Source organism: Centrocercus urophasianus, unplaced genomic scaffold, assembly GCF_019232065.1.
Source record: "Centrocercus urophasianus isolate 14NV4802_14NV808 unplaced genomic scaffold, USGS_Curo_1.0 seq_33, whole genome shotgun sequence".
Lineage (NCBI taxonomy): Eukaryota > Metazoa > Chordata > Aves > Galliformes > Phasianidae > Centrocercus > Centrocercus urophasianus.
The window spans coordinates 2053098-2072909 of NW_024884900.1; the positions used below are offsets into that span (position 1 = coordinate 2053098).

Below are 19812 nucleotides of genomic sequence, written 5' to 3' on the forward strand. Positions count from 1 at the left end.
GTTTACACCCACAAATACAATCTCTCTCTACTCCTTCAAGCTAACAACAAAAAAAAAAAACAAGCACACAAAGCCCAGAATACTGCAAGGCAAAGGCAGCACGTTACTGTGGAACCAGGCAGTATTTACCTCATAGGGCAGTGATCAGAATTTCAGGTAGGTGAGCATGTTTTGCCACTTAATTTGTTCAGACACTGCATTTGTCATTGAAGGATGAACAGGTGCTCCTGGGTGCTGTACTTGTTTACCTGTGTGCTCCCAAACAGCACCCTAGCACTGTGTGAATAGAAATTACAGAATTGGAAAAATACCTTTGCAAGAAGCAAGGTGAAATTATATCAGCCTGTGGGCTGCAGGGTTTATCAGTCCATCTGCAGACACCTGCATCTCCAGCCAGGATTGGAAACAGTGCTACAGAGCAGAGTGGTGTGATGGACAGTGCAGTGTGGTGATCCCTGTGTTCTCACTGCCTCCTAACTATTACACCGCTTTCTGTCTCCAGCTCCCAGGCAGATTGTTGGCTCATTCCACCATGTTTCTGTGACGGCGCTGTGCCGTGTGATGGGATGCACGTGAACACTGTGCTCAGATCTCTGGGTGCATTCTGCACGTGTGTTTACAAAAGACTTCTGGACAAATAAGCCTCCAGTTTTGCTGAGGCTGTCTGCAGGCTGCTGAGAGAAGCCCTGTGGGCGCATCTCCTCCACCTTCTCTTTCTCCAGGCAAGAGAACAGAAAGCACACTCAGCCTCCCTGAAAAGTGGTCTAATGTGTGAGGAGAGGCAGACAGGGGGATGAAGAAAATAAATATTTTAAATTAGGTCTTTTGTAATATCCTCGCTCCAGTAATAGTGTCAGCCTAATCCTAGTGCACAAACCCTTCTGTTTGCTTCCGACTTTCTCCACTGGTATCGCTATATATTATCAAGGACCGCACACTTCACTAGGAGGGAAGTGTATCTTGTGATGTTTCAGAACAGAATTAATGCAAATTGTGTGCATAATCCCACACTAAAGACTTGGCTCACTTGCACTTAAGCAACTTTAGCTGTATTTCCTATCAACACAGTCACTACAAATCAAGGAAATTGCCAGTTAAGCCAACATTAACATCCAGACCAACCTCAACTCACATGCCTTACCGCCCAAACACAATACCCAAATGCACTCATGGATTTCTGAGCTCCGTAACAAACTCTCTTTCATTTCTAACACTCGGCACCGGGGCAGCAGCCTGGAGTAGTAAAGTATGTCTCCTGGAGAGAATCTTGCTGAGGTCGGGTTTAAGATATTTAAGATTCTGCGTATGTGTGATTTTGAGGAAATAAATGGCTGTGAGCAATGTGGGTGGCCGCGCTCTGCGTGAGCCCCACCAGCACAGTGGTCAAGCTAAAAGGAGCTTCGTAGGCAGATCTGTTTCTACGTGCAGTTTAGATTTCTCTGCAGTTCTGTACCTTTCTTCAAAGTATTGATATTCACAAGTTCCTTCTATCTCTAAGAGCTGTGAGGCACTGCGGTCACCCACAGGGTCCTTGCTGGTGCTGTGTCAGTGTCTGTGTCCCTGGAGCACCCTGGGGGATGCTGGTGGGTCCGGAACATCAACATTTTGTCTCCAATCTGAGCTTAAAGGCAGAGAGATTTTGGAACTATCATGGAGGAAAAGTGCTCAGAGAGTGACCTAGTGGTAGGGTGCCCTCGGTTCTGCTGAAAGATTAATTAAACTTAATCTTAACTGAGATGATTCCCTGCCGCTCTGTATGTGAATTTGCTTTTTTTCCCAGTCTAATTCTGCAATTTTAGAAGTGGCATGTACCAGGCTTCAGTGATAACACGTGGGGGGGTTGGAATTTGTACTGGATATATTTGTTAGGCAGCAGTGAGTAAAACAGAGAGAAAAAAAAATATGAACCATGCAGTTGTGGGTAAATAAATTGAGAACATGAACACTCCTTTATGACAGAAGTAAGATAACTGTTTGTCCTTTGAAGAGGAGTCAGGTAAAATGTGGAGATCTAAATTCTCTTCCTGGAGTATAAAAGGATTTGGCTGTGTTTAAATGGAGAACCAATGCAACATGAACTGTGCAGAAAAATCCTGGTTTCCTGTAGTGGATATGATACTCTGAAAATTATTTAGGAGGTGCTTTAATGTAGCTATTAGCATGCTTAAAGTGTTTTGCATCTGAAATTGATAAAGTTAGACGTTTATTTGGGGTGGTAATTTCCTTAATATTATTAATAAGCGAGTTAATATGGACATTTATATGCAGAAAAACAGGTATGAAGTTTGCTTACTGTATTCTCAAATTATGCCATAATGCCATACTTCCATATGCAAAAACATTTCTTTGTTTGGTATAAAAACATAATGGCATGTTGGCTTTCAATATGTGTTTGTAAATTATGAAATGCGTTATGGACTGCCATGCAGAGAAGAAGAAGTAAGCAGCATATAGAAGTTACTGTGATTCTGCTGCTCTTCTAATTTAATCATTTCAGTACATCCATCAGTGACCCGTTTTCAATGAAGTTAGTACCTAATTTAATATTTCACTTGAAAGCTCTCAACTCCGATTTGCTGCCTTTCCAGCCATAAATCAGACAGTTCCTTTCACATGCTTTTGTAAAAAGATGCTTCTTCAGGATTGTTTTGGTATAGGTTGTTCTAGCTGTGTTTTCATAGCAATTCTATGTCCAAAACTAATTACTGTGGAAACACCAATCTTTTGTATACAGACTCTTTCAGTGTGAAGAGCACTTTTGGTGATTCCCTGCAGTGCTCATCACTTCAGTGCTACACGTTGGTCACTCAGACTCCCAGTGTGACTTGAAATTCTCACAGGTTCCTCGGTTGCCTTTCATAGCTTTGTGCTGTACTTTTTCAGCAGTGCTGGTGTTGTATGATGTAGGTTGAAGTTCTGTTTCATTTTTATGAAATGAATCTCTTTAAATTCAGTAATTTTCCTGCAACTGTTTTGTTTCCAGAAACCACGATGTAAAGCACTTCAGCTTTTTAGATAGACGTTCTTAAGCCTCTTTTCAAGTGTTTAATCTCTTGTGCTTTTCTTTTTTTTTTTTTTCTTTTTTCTTTTTTACCCAGGGATGTTGCTGGTCACTACTGACACGTTAGGCCATGATTTCCATGTTTTTCAAATACTGACACATCCTTGGTCATCATCACAAAGTGCCGTCCATCATTTGTATACACTTCACAGGGGAGAGACTGAAGCCAAAGTAAGTGGAACTATTTGCTGAAGAATAATCCCCAGACACCTTATACATTTTGTGTATGTTGGCACTTTAATGTTTGTTTCAGCACAGAAAGAGCCTTTCTTGTGTTATAGCCGCAAAAAGGATAAGAGCACAGCGTTTAACCTGGACAATAATAAATTCTTGCCCTTTACAATGAGGTGCTGTCAGATTTATTCAGATATGACTCTACCTCCAAAGAGCCCAGATTATTAGCTGTGTTTGCACTTAACCTTTTCTCATGTAACATTTGTCTAGTGCCTGTGAAGCAACTGTCAGGGTTTGCTTGACTTTGGTGGTAAAAGCCAAAGAAAGGCGACCGGAGAGTTGAAAGCAAAAGTTAATCCAAAGACTGTAATTAACTTTTATCTACACTTCAGCAGAATGGGGGAACTTGCTGGAGATTGGAGGGATACAATTTTAACTTTCCAATTAGAATCCCATTCCTGAAGATGGAGGATTAAACTGGGCTTGCTTATAATAAGGTGAAAAAACCCGAATGCACATTTAAAAAATGTTCAATAAGTTGTTTTAGTAAAGTTAAAGATGCCACTCAATTGCTGTTTGCTAGCATTGCTGTGACAGCAGCAGTGTGATGTATTATGGCTGGATCCTTCACTGCACTGCTTTTAGGCATCAGGAGAGCTTCACCTTTGTAGCACTGAGTAACTGTTGAAGAACCTGTTTTAAATACATAAATAAAAATGTCACCAGAGGGTAAGAAATGAGTATTGCACTTGCTGATGCAATTACACACTGAAAGCACAGACTTGTGACAGTCTGGCAGATGTAAGCTAGTGTGACAGGGAGAAGCCTCGGGCACTTTGATTGTGACCCTGATACTGGAAGCCTGGGTGGCTGTGGTGCCCTGATTACAGTTGCTTCATACCTTCATTTTTCCTATGGGTGCACAGTTGCCCTTAAGTTTGCCTTACCTTTAGCAAGCAGAGATGATAGCTTTATTTAATGCGGTAGAGGTTGATAATATTTCAATCTGTGAATTTAAATTTCTGGTAGTTTAAAAGGGCTTCTGCTACTGTGCAAAATGTAAGCACTGTAACAGGCAATGGTTTCCTTCCTGCATAGGGAGGAATAGCCAATGTGAAAAGTGAGATGAAATTAAACAAAATGGTTCTTTATGTGGGATCATACATATAGTAATTATCTCGTAAGTGGTTTTTATAAATAAAAAAGGGCAAATATTGCAGATCTGTGTATATAAATGCTTTGTTATCTACCAGAGTGTGATATAATGTCTTCAGTGTGTCATTCTTGTTTTGCTTCCATAGAAAAAAATTGGGAATGTCCTATAATCAATATTCAAAGTATCAGTGCAGTCAGAAGGAACAAAGACGTTCTTCTGTATTTTATAGCTGATGAATTTATTTTTAAAGGCATACACTGGAAAGCAAACATTATGTGTTTTGAGACTAAACCTTTATTGATACAAGTCTCTGGGATATAGCATTACTGTCTGTGTGAAGGTATTGTGTTAACGTTCTCAGGATCAACATAGTAAATTTTTTTCCACATTTGCCACATAATTTTCATTTGGGACACGAACAGTATAGCTTTTGGAATGGTATAAAACAGAGAAAATCCTAAGCAGTCCCACGCATATTGATGGATTTTACCAATCCCCTGATAATTGAACTATCCAGCAACAATATCACATTGGTACATAGGGTTCTCAATACACATATTTAAAACATTTACATAATATGATGCATATTTCTGCTTTTGGAACAACAGTGCTTTCAGTTTTGTAGTAAGAAGGGCAGTGTGGGGTGCTGTTCTTTTGTTCCATAAATTTCATTAGACAAGAATTTTGGAGGCTGCTCAATTTAAAATTCTCACTGCAGATATTCTGAGAGACACACGGAAGCCTCTGTACCTCCTTTCTTGAGCAGAACAGCATTTATACATTTGCAACCAGACTTTTTTCCCCCTGGTTTGAAGCTAATTGTGAATCAAGGCCAATGGTCTTAAAGGTCACCTTCTGTACTGGAGCTATAAAAAGTTCTAATTTTTGTTGATAGACATGAGTGATTATCAGTGTCAGAATTTGTTTCGTTAGTTCCCGTTATAAATTGCTTAAACGTCATCATATGTCCTTGTTATACGTGGTAGTTGAATATCCATACTGAAATAATCTGCTTTCGTATGTGAGATTCTGGGCAATAGTGCTTCACCACGTATTTCCCCAAATGCCCCTCTTCCTGATGCATGACTTTTTTTCTTGCTTTTTGATTAGTTTGCATGTTTTTAGCAAGTGCTTGCCACCAATACCACAAAGCCATTCAGCTCATGGACAAAGCACTGGCTCGGCATAACGATCCAAGCAGCTTTGCATCACTCTGAGCCCAAAAGTTTGGGAACGGTATGCATTGATGTTCCAAACGTTGAGGGGTACACCTGGAGTTACAGCAGTGCTTGAATCCATGCATCAGCCCCACAGCCTCCCCTCCTGCAGGGTCACCCCTTTCCCTCCACCCTGGGGGTGGCTGGGCAGGCAGGGCTCGGTGTGGCCGTCTGTCTGCCAGGAAACCCGCTCTGTCCTTTGTGCACAGGAGCACCTCAAGTGGATTACACTGCATGCTTGATGCTTACTGAAGAAAAAGAAGCGAGTGTTACGATTTAATAACGGTGTTTTCTGATGGATTCGCTGAGCTCGAGCAGTGTCTCTAAGTCACCAACATGTCTTTCTGCTGAGTTAGATGTATTGGTTGTACTCAGTTCCTGGCAAAGCCCCTGGCTTTTTTGTGTGACCGAGATCAAGATGGGTTAAGATGGAAAATGGACCTCTGTCTCCTGAGGGAATTCTGAGGACAACAGCCTGGAAAGAATGTGAAGTGCTCTGATACTTTGTTGGTTTGAGTGATGGGAGTCCTAAGGTCACAACTTTCCAAGTTACTTTCCTGCAAACACAGTCAGAAGCCACTCTGTCACTTAGGCTGGATTAAGATCTTTTAGTCTTTAAGACCTACTTATGCTTTAGAATTTTTTTTTCTAAGGAGATCAAAACCTGGTGTGTTTGATGCACTGTGTCACATCATGAAGGCCCATTGCAAGTGCTGGTTGCATGTAGCCAGACCTGAGGGAGAACTGAAGCCTTTAGAGAATCCACGCCGCACAGTTCAGCTGCAAAGGGAAGAATGTGTGTGCAGCACACCTCTTGGTTAAGGATACTTTCCCTTGCCTTGCAGTTCTTGCATTGTGAGTCAACACCTACTGCACTCGTATTTTTATCCAAGAGTGCATTAGAAAACTTTTAATGAAGGTATAGCTTGCTCTGAGCCAAGGAAGTTCATTTACTTGCAGATGAAAGTTAGGCTGTCACCTGATGATCCTTTCCTTTTGATCTTAAATTGTAAACAGAAAAAAAAATCCCCGAAAACAGTATTATCTCCACCTAGAACAAATAAACGTAACGATAGCATCAGTGGGCCGCTGGCCAGGGCCCTCTGTAATCTTTTACGCTGTCAGACTTTTGTTATTCTGACTCTCCAACTGCCGCTAGAGCTGACTGCAGGCAGCAGAGGTAAACAGAAGGAATGATAAAAACATTCCAGCATGGGCTGCCCCAGAACATGGGCTGCTTTACTCTTCTTTGCAGAATGCAGCATGCGTTCATGCTGTGGTTTCGTGGGGGTGCTTCAAACCTGTGTCACATACCGTGTCCGGGTAGCATTGGTTAGTTAGCAAACACTGGATATCAACCTCATGGGTGGTTAATAGAAACCTCTTCCTGTCTTGTGACATGGTTATGTATTTGCAGTTGTTGAAATAGTCTCTGGAAGAGAGATTTTCTAATTGTTAGAAAACCAGGGGGAGTCATGAAATAATATTGATTTAGAGGAGGTGATCAGTCTTTGATGGAAGCAGAGAAAAAAGCTGAGCACTCTGAGGGCACGGAGCTCCGAGCTCAGTGTCAATGCTTAATGCAGAGCAGCTCCGCTGCCTGAGGGACCTGGTGTGAGTGCCATGGTGTGCCCAGGTTCTGCAGGGCTTTGTAGGGTTGAAATCAGTTTTGAGTGCTGAAGGAGACAGAGTTATGTCTGTGTGGGTCTGATAAATCAGATCGTGTGGCACGTGATTGTATTATTTTTTCATTTGTGTTTGTTGTCATGTTGTTTCCTGAATTTTCTTGACCAAAAAAAGTCAAATGCAGACCAGTTCTTTGATTAATTTTGGCTCTCCCCCCCTCCACACTGCTGCTCTCTTGTTCTATAGCACTGGTGGTTTCTTTAATTTCTGCAATCTCTCTGCTCAATATAATTCAATACTTAAGTCATGTCCTTCAAATAATGGTATGCTTCCTCTGTGACACTGCACGATGTGCATGCAGTAATGCTGCTTGTGCTTTATTGTCGTTTCACTACAATGTTGAGATGCAAGTTAATGCAGTGAAGTGCACAAGGATATACATATTGTTATTGGGGTAATTTACCATGCTTGAAAAGGAGAGATTAGGGAAGAAAGCACCAGGAAAATAGAAATGATTTTCAATTGCTGTTTCTTGTAATTGCTATGAAAATACATGGTGCAGAGCTGTGAGCTTTGTTTTCTAACTCTTGCCTCGTGCACACATCAGTGGATGTGCACAGGAAGGACACGAGCCCCGGGTTGGCAGCTCTGCATCACAGCTGAGGGCTGCAGACTGCATTTGGCTCACTTGTCTGTGCCCCATAGCTGCTGTGACAGCCCCTATAGCTCCTTCTCCTTCAGCAGAAAACAAGGGATGGTATAAACATAAGTGTAGTGCAGCAAGTTAGTACAATATTAACTTTCAGAAGACATGAAATCCAGAGGCTGGGTATGGGCTGTCAGTCATTCCCAGGGGTAGTGGTAAACAAGGTCACTGCTGTCCCATGCACTTCCTTGTGTAATCAGCCATACCTCTGGCTATCCCACTTTAATCAACTGCTTTTAAAATAGGTTTTCTGTGGGCTGCTCTTGCTTCTGTTTTGCTTTCTTCCAGTTATGGCTTAAACTTTAAAAAAAATATATATATATATATATTCTCCAATTAACATTATATCTATATTTGGACAAGCTGTGGGAATAAAGAAGGAAAGATAGCAAAAACTTCTGTGTATTTCCGCTGTGTGAAAAAGTAAATGTGTCTCAGCTTTGAAGCCTCAGCTTCAGATATTTCCCTCCAGGTTTTTATCATATCAGAAATAGCTGTTAGTCTTGGAAGCAGATCTTCAGTGGAGCTGTTGGTAAATGACCTATCCTTGCAGGACTCCATATATTGCATTGCCCTACGGCCTTACTCAGTTCAGACTGTGAAGAAATAGTCGTAAAGACAGGAAGAAGCACTGATAATCTCACAAAACTACGTGGTATTGCAATTTAAAGTATCTTAAGTACTCCTGAGTTAAATAGAATCACAGGTCTGCGTTGCCTTTTATTGGCATGGACGGAAGAGGACAGATTAAATTCTATAAAGGCACGGGTATTAAATCTGAGGTTGACCTTGAGCTAAAGAGTAAACTTTGCATCATGAGAGATCTAGTGTACTTTGTAGTTTATTAACATATATCTGTAAACACTATGGGGTCTTGATTGATCTTTGGTATCTAAACATTACATCATAATTAACAACAAATCCAGAAATATATTATAAATACATGAAATAATAGTCCATTAACCTAAAGGACAGCAATAAATTGCAACGCTTAGCATAAACTTGAAAACCACTAATGGGCCACTGTGCAGCTTGTTTATACAAGGAGCAGTCAAGAACTCTGCACAGTGTGCAGTAACAGTGTGGTGGATGACAGCAAGTCTGATACGATAATTTATATATTCTTTTCATGACACACACGGCTGATTTTTGAAGAGCATGCTGCAGTGAGCGTTCTCCTTCTGGCTTGGACTGCTGCTTTCATCCAGGTCTGCTGAAAAGGAGAGTGGGCTCCTTCCCATCACAGAAGGACTGTGCCCTTCTGATGCTAACACACTTTAACCTGGGCCTTGCATGAAGCTGGAAGTATTTTCTGAATTAACTCCTTGAACTGTGTGTGGTACTGTTGCTCAGCACGTACCTGTGGAAGTGAAATTAGGCCCATTTTGAGACAGGTAGGAGATGCTTGTGTACAAAGGCAGCTTCCAGAACACAACTTGTTCCTGCTGAGCAGGCTTCATAGGTGTGCTTCTAGAGAACTTTGTTCATTTCACACCCATCTGTCTACACTTCTTTTCCCCCCAGTGTGTCTTAAAACCCCATTCTTAGCCTCAGTGCTTTCTGTTTACTGAGAGTCGTCAGGACCATGGAAGCCCATGCCCAGCTGTGGTGTTCGTGGTCGTTATTTTAAGAGGACCTTTTGGATGACGGTGTTCCAGGCACATTCTTCCTGGAGATCAGGAATACTTTTCTGTGTGATGTTTACATTGAGAAAAAACATCCTGCTACGATTGTTTCCCAGTTTCTTGGCTGGAGTTGTCAAATGCCAGGGCCTTTGTATTTACATGTATTTATTTTTTTAAACGGCGTAATCCTAAGGATGCATGCTGACAGCAGAGTATTAATATGGAAACATACATTTCTGGTACGCAGTACAGTGAGATACATTTTCTTCTTTATCATCTCGTAATTGGAAGCTGCATCTAAAATGAATACCAAATATTTGGCAGACAGTTGTGTGTTCAGAAGGTCAGCATCTGAAGGCAGACGTGGCTGTTCTTCATGTTCTTACAAATTGAAGATAGGGCCTTTGATAGGATTGGAGATCTATTCCAACAGACAGTGATTTTACTGTGTTAAGGATCTTCCTATTGTAACTGAGGATGGTGATTTGTATGCAGTTCTTACCTTTGGTTTGGCCCAGTCCACTTGCCTCTTCACACTGCAGGTGTGTAGGCAGTCCTGGTGCCCTGGCTTTGCTCAAACCCCACAGCTTTGGGGTTAATCCCCGTGGGGTCTCTAATCCTTTCGGAGCAATCTGTGAAGGTGAAGCACTTTGTAGACAAACCAGGCTCTGAGTGCTGTGACTTCATGTCAGTAATACCACAATCACCATGAGTGCTAAAGCTGCCAGATTTCAGCTGGCTGTGGAGCTGCATCATTAGCAGATCATTTGGGTGCATCCCCGTGGTTGAAAGGAGCAGGTGTGTAGGTGTGCTTTGTAGTTTTTCCACGTAATGTCGATGAAGCACTTTGTTGGTGGCAGTCTGTCAGCCAAATATCGTGTCACGAGTCACAAGGCTGAAATCCTTTTTTATCTCGGAGGCTCCGGGGCTCGGTTGGAAACTCGCACTTTGATGAATACTTGCAGCTTTTGTCTGGAATAGCTGGAGTGCATTTCTGGAATATTTGTCAAGATTTTATCAGTGTTTACTCCAGTTTGAGTACCTAGTGTATTGTAAAACTGCCTTCAGTGAAATCTTAAAGAATTTTATTTAGTTTATGCTATATAGTAATATAATGAAAACTAATCCTTCATCTGTATGTTTGTTTGCTGTGTTAAATCCCACTTGTGTATGTGGATCTTTTTAGTCAGCTTTTACCTTTAAAAACATTGTTGGAAGGATTGTTTTAAGACTTCTTTTCTATGATAAATCATTTTAGCCTAGACTACTTGTTTTCTTGAGTTGTCTGCCAGTATGGGGCTGGAAACAAAGTTTGATCTCTCTTTTAAAGCATTCCTTCAGCAACAAGAATTTGCTTTCCATCAAAGTGTTATGTAAAGCACACTTAAAAGGGAATTATATCCTTCTGGACTTCATATCTGAGATCTGTACAAGCAGTAACTATGATAGAAAATATTTAACTGTATCACTATATTTGCTTCCACGCTGACCATTTTAAGCTGAAATTAAGGGTTGCATTTTTCAAGTGGTGGATAAGAACTAGTATGTGTAAGAAGAATCCTAACTGGGGTCTTTCCTGGGACTTCAGTAGCCGATTAATGAAGATTGTTAGCTGTAAGATGGAGTGATTTAAATTGAGAAATTACCAAAGTTACTAAATTTCTTCCTGACTAAATTTTAAAACCTAAAAACAGCATTAGTCCCAAGATAGCTGAATGGACGGTAGTTCCACTGATGGACAAACTGAGGGTAGCAGGAGACCATTAGAGACAGCTTTTGAAAATACTGGGCATTGATTTTTGGTTGCTTAAGTTACATGGTACATAGGACATGGTGTTTCTGTTAACTTTAAATACAGTTTTGCGTGCCAGTATTTGCCAAAATCAGGCTCAGATGTATTCTTTCTCTTGTTCTCATCCTTCCCTTTTCCCCTTTTTGGGTAGTTTCTAAAATTCAAAGTAAGAAAGCAAATAACAAAGCATGTAATTGAAATGATTTCCCAGTTCTTTTCAGAAGTAAATTCTATTTGAAAATTATGCCAAGCTCTCGTGGCTTTAAGTAGTGCTTTGCATCCTGGTTTGTTTTGATGAGTTCAGGCCTGCTTATAAGAAAAAAACCATCAGAATCTTTTGCTAAGTGCATACGATTTGGAACTGGGCATTGTTCTGCAGCAAGGCTCACTTGGTATTGATGAGAAAAAAACACTTGGTGGGTGTTTTTATTAACATTCCCAGTAAAGATTTATCTTTTAAAACATGTCGCTGTTTCCTCGTGTGCGCCTATGACTACATTTCCATTTCTCTTCTCTGCTCTCCAGGTACAGGATATCTCCTTCAGCCACGACTGTCGCTGGGTGGTGGTCAGCACGCTTCGGGGCACTTCCCACGTTTTTCCCATCAATCCTTATGGGGGACAGCCCTGTGTCAGGACACACATGTCACCGCGGGTGGTGAACCGCATGAGCCGCTTCCAGAAGAGCGCAGGGCTGGAAGAGATCGAGCAGGAGCTGACATCTAAACAGGGAGGCCGCTGCAGCCCCGTTCCAGGCCTGTCAAGCAGTCCTTCTGGCTCACCGCTCCACGGTAAACTTTTTATCTCCCTGCTGTGTTGTCAGGAAGCCTTTCCCCCGCTCTCATTAATGCCCGTGTCCCCCAGCACATTTCAGCACTTGGTGTGTGGCTGCCCGACCCCAAGAATTTGGTCCCTAAATATCGTTGGACCTGTTGGCCTAAAGACCTTCGTGGTCTTCCAGCTTCAGAATAATTGCTAGAAACCTGAAAAACAGGAATGCTGAATTTACCGGAGATTGCAAGAGTTGATTAATTTCCTTCTGTTTGCCCGTGTAGATTGTGCCACTAAAAACTGAGTTTCATAAAATGAGGTGCAGAAATATTTGGGGTATGCAGGTTTTATAGGAATGAGTCAAGTATAAATACTTAGGAAAGACAGTTCAAGTTTTTCTCTTTTTTTTGATCTTGCAGTGTGACTGCTTAATATACCAAGAGAAAGAAATTTAAAGAATGTATCTATAAATCCTGCTTCTGTGGTGGATATGTTTTTCACGGTAGTGAAAGGGAGCCTCTAAAATAAAGGCTCAGCAGTCATCGTTGTCTCCACTTCTTCAGTTTCTCCTTTTTGTTGATTTGCCTTCTCTTTGATGAGGTCTCTACTGGCAGCCATTTGTTTGCCTTCAGAATCAGCTGCAAACGTACCCCCTTCTTTCTAGTAAGTCACAGCTTCCATTAAAATGAGAGTTTAAGTATCAGTTTGGGACAGCTAGGCACATTTTTTCCTGTGTAAAGGTATTAAAGCCACAGGGAACAGTTCCTCTTGCCTAATTACGTGTAGGATAAGAAATGCTTGTGAAACCTCGACTATGTTCTGTCACAGTCCGCATCTTTACTGCTAGAGATAATCCTTGTGAGATTTCTGAATCAGAGGAACACATTTTTATACATAGACACATCTATGCAGCAGTGTGGACAACAGATCTTGGAGGACAGACAACATGGAGAGCACTTGGGGCCTCCTCATAGACCAGGTGTGTTTGTGGGCCAGCTGCTGCTAATCCTGCAGTTATTTCCCTAGCATTACAGTCGCTTTGCTGCAACCTTGGGCCAAACAAAGGGGACGTTGCGAGCAAAATCCTGGCTTGTTATCTTTCTTTTTTCATTAGCTGTTATAACCCCTTGATGTGAACTTGTGATTAAGCTTTGTTCTTGTAAATATTTTCAGACTTCAGATTTTGTAACATTTTTCTCACTTGTTTTTTTTTTTTTTGTTGGTTTTTTTTCCCCTCAGTTTCAAAATGGAACTATTTGCTGTGTATATAGTAGGAAAGCAATTTATTTACATCTTGTTCTGAGTCCCCCACAAACTGTTTACCCACACAATGTAAGCCTTCGCTGGGGGTGGGATGATTTCATTTCCAAATGAATCATAGTTTGGCTTTGTTCTCTAAACTGTTCAATAGAGGATGATAAAGAGATGTTTCCTTGCACCTTTTATAGCTAACCCAGATTTTGTTTGGGTTCTTCTGCCTGTTAATCTGTTAATCCAGCAAGGTTGTTTTTGTCATTCCTTTGAGTTGCCAGAGTGTGTTGTCAGTAATATCCAAGTTTGGTTGACATCCTTTTATGGGCTTTTTCTATTGTAAGACTGTCACGTCAGCTGGTTGTGGGGCTGGAATGGCAGAGGAACGGCCTCGTGTGACCCCTCAACTTGTTTGAGATGGGGGAGATGGCGCTTACCACCTCCCAGGTACACAGCGTGCACTGATCAGAGAGCAGTCAAAACAGATCCCTGCCCTCAGTGGTAGGCGTGTGTCCCCTGGAGTCCGTGGGGCTCCACTCTGACCTTTCTGCTCTTGTTCACTGCTGGATTTTCCAGAATCAGAACTAACTTTAAGCATAGGGAATTAAGCATACGTTGGAGCTTTTGCTGCGCTCCAACAGCGACTAGAAGCGCTCGGTAATATAACATTGTCAGATGTGTCTTGTCATTTAAGTGGGGATTGAAGTATGTGTTTGGGTGGGACAGCTTTGCTGAAAGCACTCATAATACACAGCCATCCCGTTCTGAATGCGTTGCCTACTCTGAATTGCAGTACATCGACTTAGAGCTGTAAGAAATGAGCTGTTCTGTGCATATTGCCTTCAGACTCCAATTTCAGGAATATTTGAGTATAGCCCGCTTTTCTTGTTTAACTTTTAAGTATCAAAAGAGCCCTCTCACTTTGCCTTCATTACGATCGCAACAGATTAAAATCCAAGCTTGAATCTGGAGCTTCGATAAACACACAGGCTGAGATGCTTTAAATATTTTCATGTTACTTTTCACTATTTCCCAGAGTGGAACTCCTTTTACTAGAAGAATTCTTATGGGAAAGCGGAGCTGAAGCACTGACATCATCAGCCCTTCCTGAAAAACAGATTGGTTTCCTTTAAGTAACACTCACTTAAGAAACCACCTATTTAGAGAAAGGCAGACAAAAATAGTTTCAAAGAAAATTAACTGTATGGTAACTTAAGGCACTGGAGGACAGATCCTTTGCAGTGTTTGAGAGCAGGCACTGGAGAAAGGTTGCTTCTGTTAAGGTTTTGGTTTCCTCCTTTTGCAAATCCTAATCTATCTACAGAAAACCTTTGTAACACATGGATGCAAACAGCAAGGCGTGCTGCGGGGCTGCCCGGCTTTGTGTCGCCCCTTCGCCGTTCCCGTTTGTTCCAACGGTGGCACCCATCGCTGTGCCGCCGCACGCACTGCCCCGCGCTGCCGGCAGGGGGCGCCGCGGCCCCGGCCATCCGAGCGGGGCGGCTGCTCCGAGCGCTGCTGCCCGGCACCGCGCCGTGCCCGCCTGCGTCCCGCCTGCGTCCCGCCTGCGTCCGCTCTGCTCGCCATTCGTTGACTCGTGTGGGATCAGCTTTAGAAGTGAAATTATTCATGCTTCAGGAGAATTTAGAGTGCGGCTATGCATCCCTCTTTTTATGCTGCTGGCTCTTAGCAAACTCTGATGCGTGCTCGTGGTTGTTTGATGGTAGGTGTGAAACACCGAATGTTATAAGAATAGAGCTTTTCATTAACTCGGGAAGAGTCATAGCTCTCCAAATCCACTGGGCAATGGGCTGCCTGCAGTGATTGCATTGGTTGCACACGCTCGTTTGGAGTCTGTCTGTACAGGTTGATGGCAACTGAAAAACAAAAATTACCTGGTGGGAATTTTCTGCTAGCAACTTTTAGAATCCATTACTTCCGTCTGGCTGTGTGAGGGTGGGCAGAAGCCTCCCTCTGTTTGCAGCAGCCCCAGAAACACGTGTGAGCAGGGGAGCAGAGGTATGAACAGCCGACCTAAGCACTGCTTTGGGCACTGCTTAGCAGCGTACTGCTTGCCAATAAGTTGTGTTTTTTGCTGCTTTTCCTTTTTGGTAATGGATGGAGAAGCAGTGAAGTGAATGAAGTGGGTGGTATGCATTGGATAGTTTCTGAAGTGGAAGGAAAAGATCCATTCCCTTCAGATAAGTAGGGAAGCAGACTGATAAATTCTGACACAGGGGAAGTTTGTGTCTATACATGAAGTGTTTTAGAAGTGGGCTTGCAAACGGTGCTGATCTGAGACTGGGGCAAATATACATTTGCATCTAAATTTAGGATCGTAGAATATCCTGAGCTGGAAAGGACCCGCAAGGATCGTCAAGTCCAACTCCTGGCTCCATACAGAACCACCCAAAATTCACACCGTATTTCCCAGAACGTTGTCCAAATGTTCCTTGAACATGGGGCTGTCCCTGTTATCCCAGAGCATTGAAGAGAACCGGCCTTAAAACGGATCCCTGCAGAACGCTATGAGTGTAGTGGAACTTGGCTATAACCCTTTGAGCACAACCTATCAGTTGTTCACCCATCACGCTACGTTTTGCCAAGGATGTCGTGAGAGATGGCATTGAAAGCTTTGCTGAAATCCAAAAGGATTCCATCAGCCTGCTTCCCTTGGTCAACTGGATGGACAACTGTGCGTTTGGAAAAGTAGTTGCAAGTTTTCCGTAGAAAGTTGAAGAAGACTGACATCAGAAGGGAATTGAAGTTCTTGAGATACGAAGAGTAGAAATACACGACTGGGTGATTTAGCACAGCAAATGCTGAAGTAATGGTCAAAGCAAACTGTCTCAGAAAGATTGTGGGTCGTCAAGCAGAGGGGAAGTAATAGGTGTACACAGGAGACTGCGCTGTCAAAGCTGGATCATGAGGTGAAAGGAGAGAGGAGCTGGATTGCTACAGATGTGAGCGTCCCACAGAATGGATGATTTCAGTCTTGGTAGCATCAAACTGCAGAACATTTCTGTAGGTCAGGTTTTGGAGACAGCTTTGTGAGGGAATCCAAGGAGAAGTGGTAGCCAGATTTTTAAGAGTTTCTCTGAGAATGATTTAATAAAATTACCCTGTCTGATTCTATCTCACCAGTTAACCAGGTGTGTAAAAGGCAGGCTGGTGTATTTCCTTTTCATATATAGTGAGTAAGAAGGACAGCCCTGTTGGTGGGGTTTTGCAGGCTGCTTCTGGCCACGGCCACTGCTGCTGGAGGGGAACCTGGGGCAGATCCCCCGTGCATGCAGGCTGGATCAGATTGCCTGTGTATATGATCAGTGATTGATTAAGCAGTAATGGATGCTGCTCTTGTTGTCCTGGAGTTTATTATTCTTAAGTAAGGCATTTAAATCAACCGTGCATTTTTAGGAGTCTGAGAAATGTAAACACTTTATGGAAGGAAACGTAAGCATTAAGTTTGGAAATAAAATATACTTGTATCTTTTAAAAGGTTTATCTTTACCCTTAAATATGCTGATTTGGCTTATTCTTTTTGCTTAGTCTTTGTGGGCTGTTAAAATCAGTTGCTTTTTCCCATCTCGAGGAAATGCATCTTTGACACTTCTCATGACCTGAGTCACGATGCTGTCACAGAGCCAGAAAACATCCTGAACGGTCATGGGTAAAAGAGCAGAGCTGCCGAGGGTGTGTGGTGGGTGGAAGAGGGAGAGAGATTGCTATGGCTTGCTTCAGTTCCTATTCTATGGGTGTTTCAGACAAGCCATTTATTATAATTATCCATGGATATTATTATCAAGTTCTCATATGCAGTGGTTCTCAGGGCACTTTTTTTTTTCCACATAACTTGCCATAAATGCTGTGTATTGAACCTGGATTGAATTCAGACATTAAAATATTAGTGCTGGTTGTTGCAGGCAGAGCAAAGGAAAATACAGCATAGGGAACAAGGTGTAAAGAAAGAAAAATGAGCCACAGGTGTAAGATGTATTTTATTATAGGTACTAAATCTTGATAAGTTAAATTTGGGTAAAGGCCTGCTGTTTAACATTCCCTGTCTCCTCACCCAACGCAACTGCATAGAGAAGCGTCCTTCAGAAATTTCTGGATTACTCAAATGTGGTTTTCTAACACAAACCAACCAGATTTTCTGGCTCTGCTGTCCAAACAGTAGAAAGCTGCATTTGTAAAAGTAGTTTTATTCTGTATCATTTGGTAGAGAAGTCTGAGAGACCCAACTTTTCCGAAGTTTACTATTCTGAATTGCCTCAGAGCCACTCCTGAAAGAAGGCTTTGTGTTCATAACTGTGTTGATGGAGTCCTGACTGATAGACAGGGTGAGGAGGAGGAGTCCTGGGATGGCTACAACTGCACGGCTTCTGCTGCAGGAAAGATTTGCAAAATGCTCCATAGCGTAGAAGAACTCAGAAGAAGCCAATCTTGCAATGCGTTAATCTGTGCGGAGTTGGAGGTGCAGTGCCTGCTGCAACCAGCATGGCAACTGTCCGGCCCCTGCCTGTGGCTGGCATTTACTGGAGGTGACTTAAGAGCAGAAAGGCCACTTTGGCTCATTTTGCTGGTAACCAGCATCTGGAGCAAACCAGCCGAGGTGTTACTGCTGCAATGGCAATGCAAAGCCTGGAGCCAACTGGCCTGATTGCCAGCTGGCAATCAAGTTTTGCTGTTTTTACTTTAGGGAGAGTTTTGCCCATAAATGGTCTTGAACTTAGCACCAACAATATTTTTAGTTAAATAAATCCTGAAGGGTGATTATGAGGCCAGATTTGTATGTGTGGCAGAGGGGTTGTTTTCTAATGAAATGATTCAAGGCAGCTCTACCAAGCAGGTTTGTGAACAATGTTAGCGTAGCAAAGTGATATCAGTGCAAAATGAGGAGGGGAGAAGGGAAGAAGCAGCCATTTGTTTCAAATGTTCAAGGAGACCTTTTTTACACAGGGCAGCTAAGAATATGGATGTCCTCACAGCTGCTGGGAGGAGGTGCCACGAGCCTGGGACAGTTACTGCTCTGGTACAGGTGGCTTCTCCTCCTTCCAAACCACACATGTAGTTTCTTTTCTGAAAAGAAATAACACAGGTGGAGGAAGGAAAAATGTCCAGCTGTATGTCATTAGCTGTAGAAGTAAATGACAAGTTCCAATCCCAAGTAGAGCTTGCTTAAGGTTAGAACCATTCCTTTATATCTTTTGGACAGTAGAGATAACTGCAGCAAGGGGGTCTCTCATCTAGAGAGGAAAATCCTATGTATTGATGGGATCCTGTAGCTGAAGGACAACATTTTTGAAACAGAAGGTGGTTGAAGAAAAAAAACTTCAGACAGAAGAAGGAAGCATTATGGAGAAACGTTCCAGTTTTGAGAGGAAGATGCTGACAAGGAGTTGGAGGAGATGCAATTCAATAAGGTTGGATGAGAGGGCAGAGGAGCCTGTTGCATCTGTGGCTGAGACACTTGGACTGGTTCATGCATGCCTTGGCAGAGCATTCTCACTTAAGAGCAACTCTGTCACCATCACGTGCCTTGCCTGGATGTGGAAATGCAGAAAGTTTGGCTTTCGTAGAGTCATCGTGAGATTCAGTGCAGCTGTGTTTCAGAAGGTTCAATATCAAGCAGTTTTCAGTGATACGAAAACAAATGCCTGTGTTATTTTCTCCCACCAGTTTGAATGGAATCAAGTTAGTGATAGGTTTTGGACTCGCATCAGTTCAGCTGAGAATTGCTCCAAGTAGCTAAAAGCTGTGTGCATACGTGCTGTGGCTAATTTGTAGTATTCTGTCTTTAATGGGCTTGATTGTATTTGAAGTATTGAGGTATGGGTGTGAAATGAAGCTAATTTTGGTAATATACAATTCAAGGAAATTGCAATGTAACTTTAATATAGTTAGATTGATAAGTAAAATACTCTGAGTTTCCTGACTTTTTCTTGGAGAATGGGTAACATCTTACAAATCAAGATAAACTTTTTTGACTGCGTGAAACAAAACAGAAGAGGAGAAGCCCATCTTGGCAGCAATCAGTGCTTGTGGTACTGAGTGTGCTTCTCTGGACGCTGCTGGGTTTGTCTGTCAGACTTCTGCACACCAGCCTTGCTTCCACAGGGTTCTCCAGTGAGGTCACAAGGCAGCATTTCTCACCAGGGCGCTGCTGTTTCCTCTTCCGACTGGAGAAGATTACAGATTATACTGGAACATGTCTGAGAGAAGGTCAGAAAAGAGGGTGAAAGTCTTGGAACTGTAGCTGGGAAGCTTTCCATTCTCATCTGTGAAACTTTTGGTACTGAATCAAAAGCAAAGCAAAATAAACCACCACGTACACAACTACACAACACTTCTGGTTTTTTCTGCCATTTTCTGTTTGCAAGTTAGAAAGGACTTAATTTCTGTTGCATTATATGATTAGTGAATGTTTAATT

At 42.3% G+C, this 19812-nt stretch overlaps 1 protein-coding gene across 7 annotated transcripts in view; it reads left to right on the forward strand.

The window, feature by feature from the left end:
* The window catches only part of BCAS3 (BCAS3 microtubule associated cell migration factor), a 301210-nt gene that overhangs the window by 82946 nt on the left and 198452 nt on the right, over nucleotides 1-19812 (forward strand). For all 7 annotated transcript variants that reach the window (XM_042830111.1, XM_042830112.1, XM_042830110.1 and 4 more), the window contains exons 14-15: nucleotides 3099-3232; nucleotides 11883-12147. In XM_042830111.1, coding sequence (XP_042686045.1) covers nucleotides 3099-3232; nucleotides 11883-12147 — 399 coding nt within the window. The remainder of the gene's footprint in view (nucleotides 1-3098; nucleotides 3233-11882; nucleotides 12148-19812) is intronic.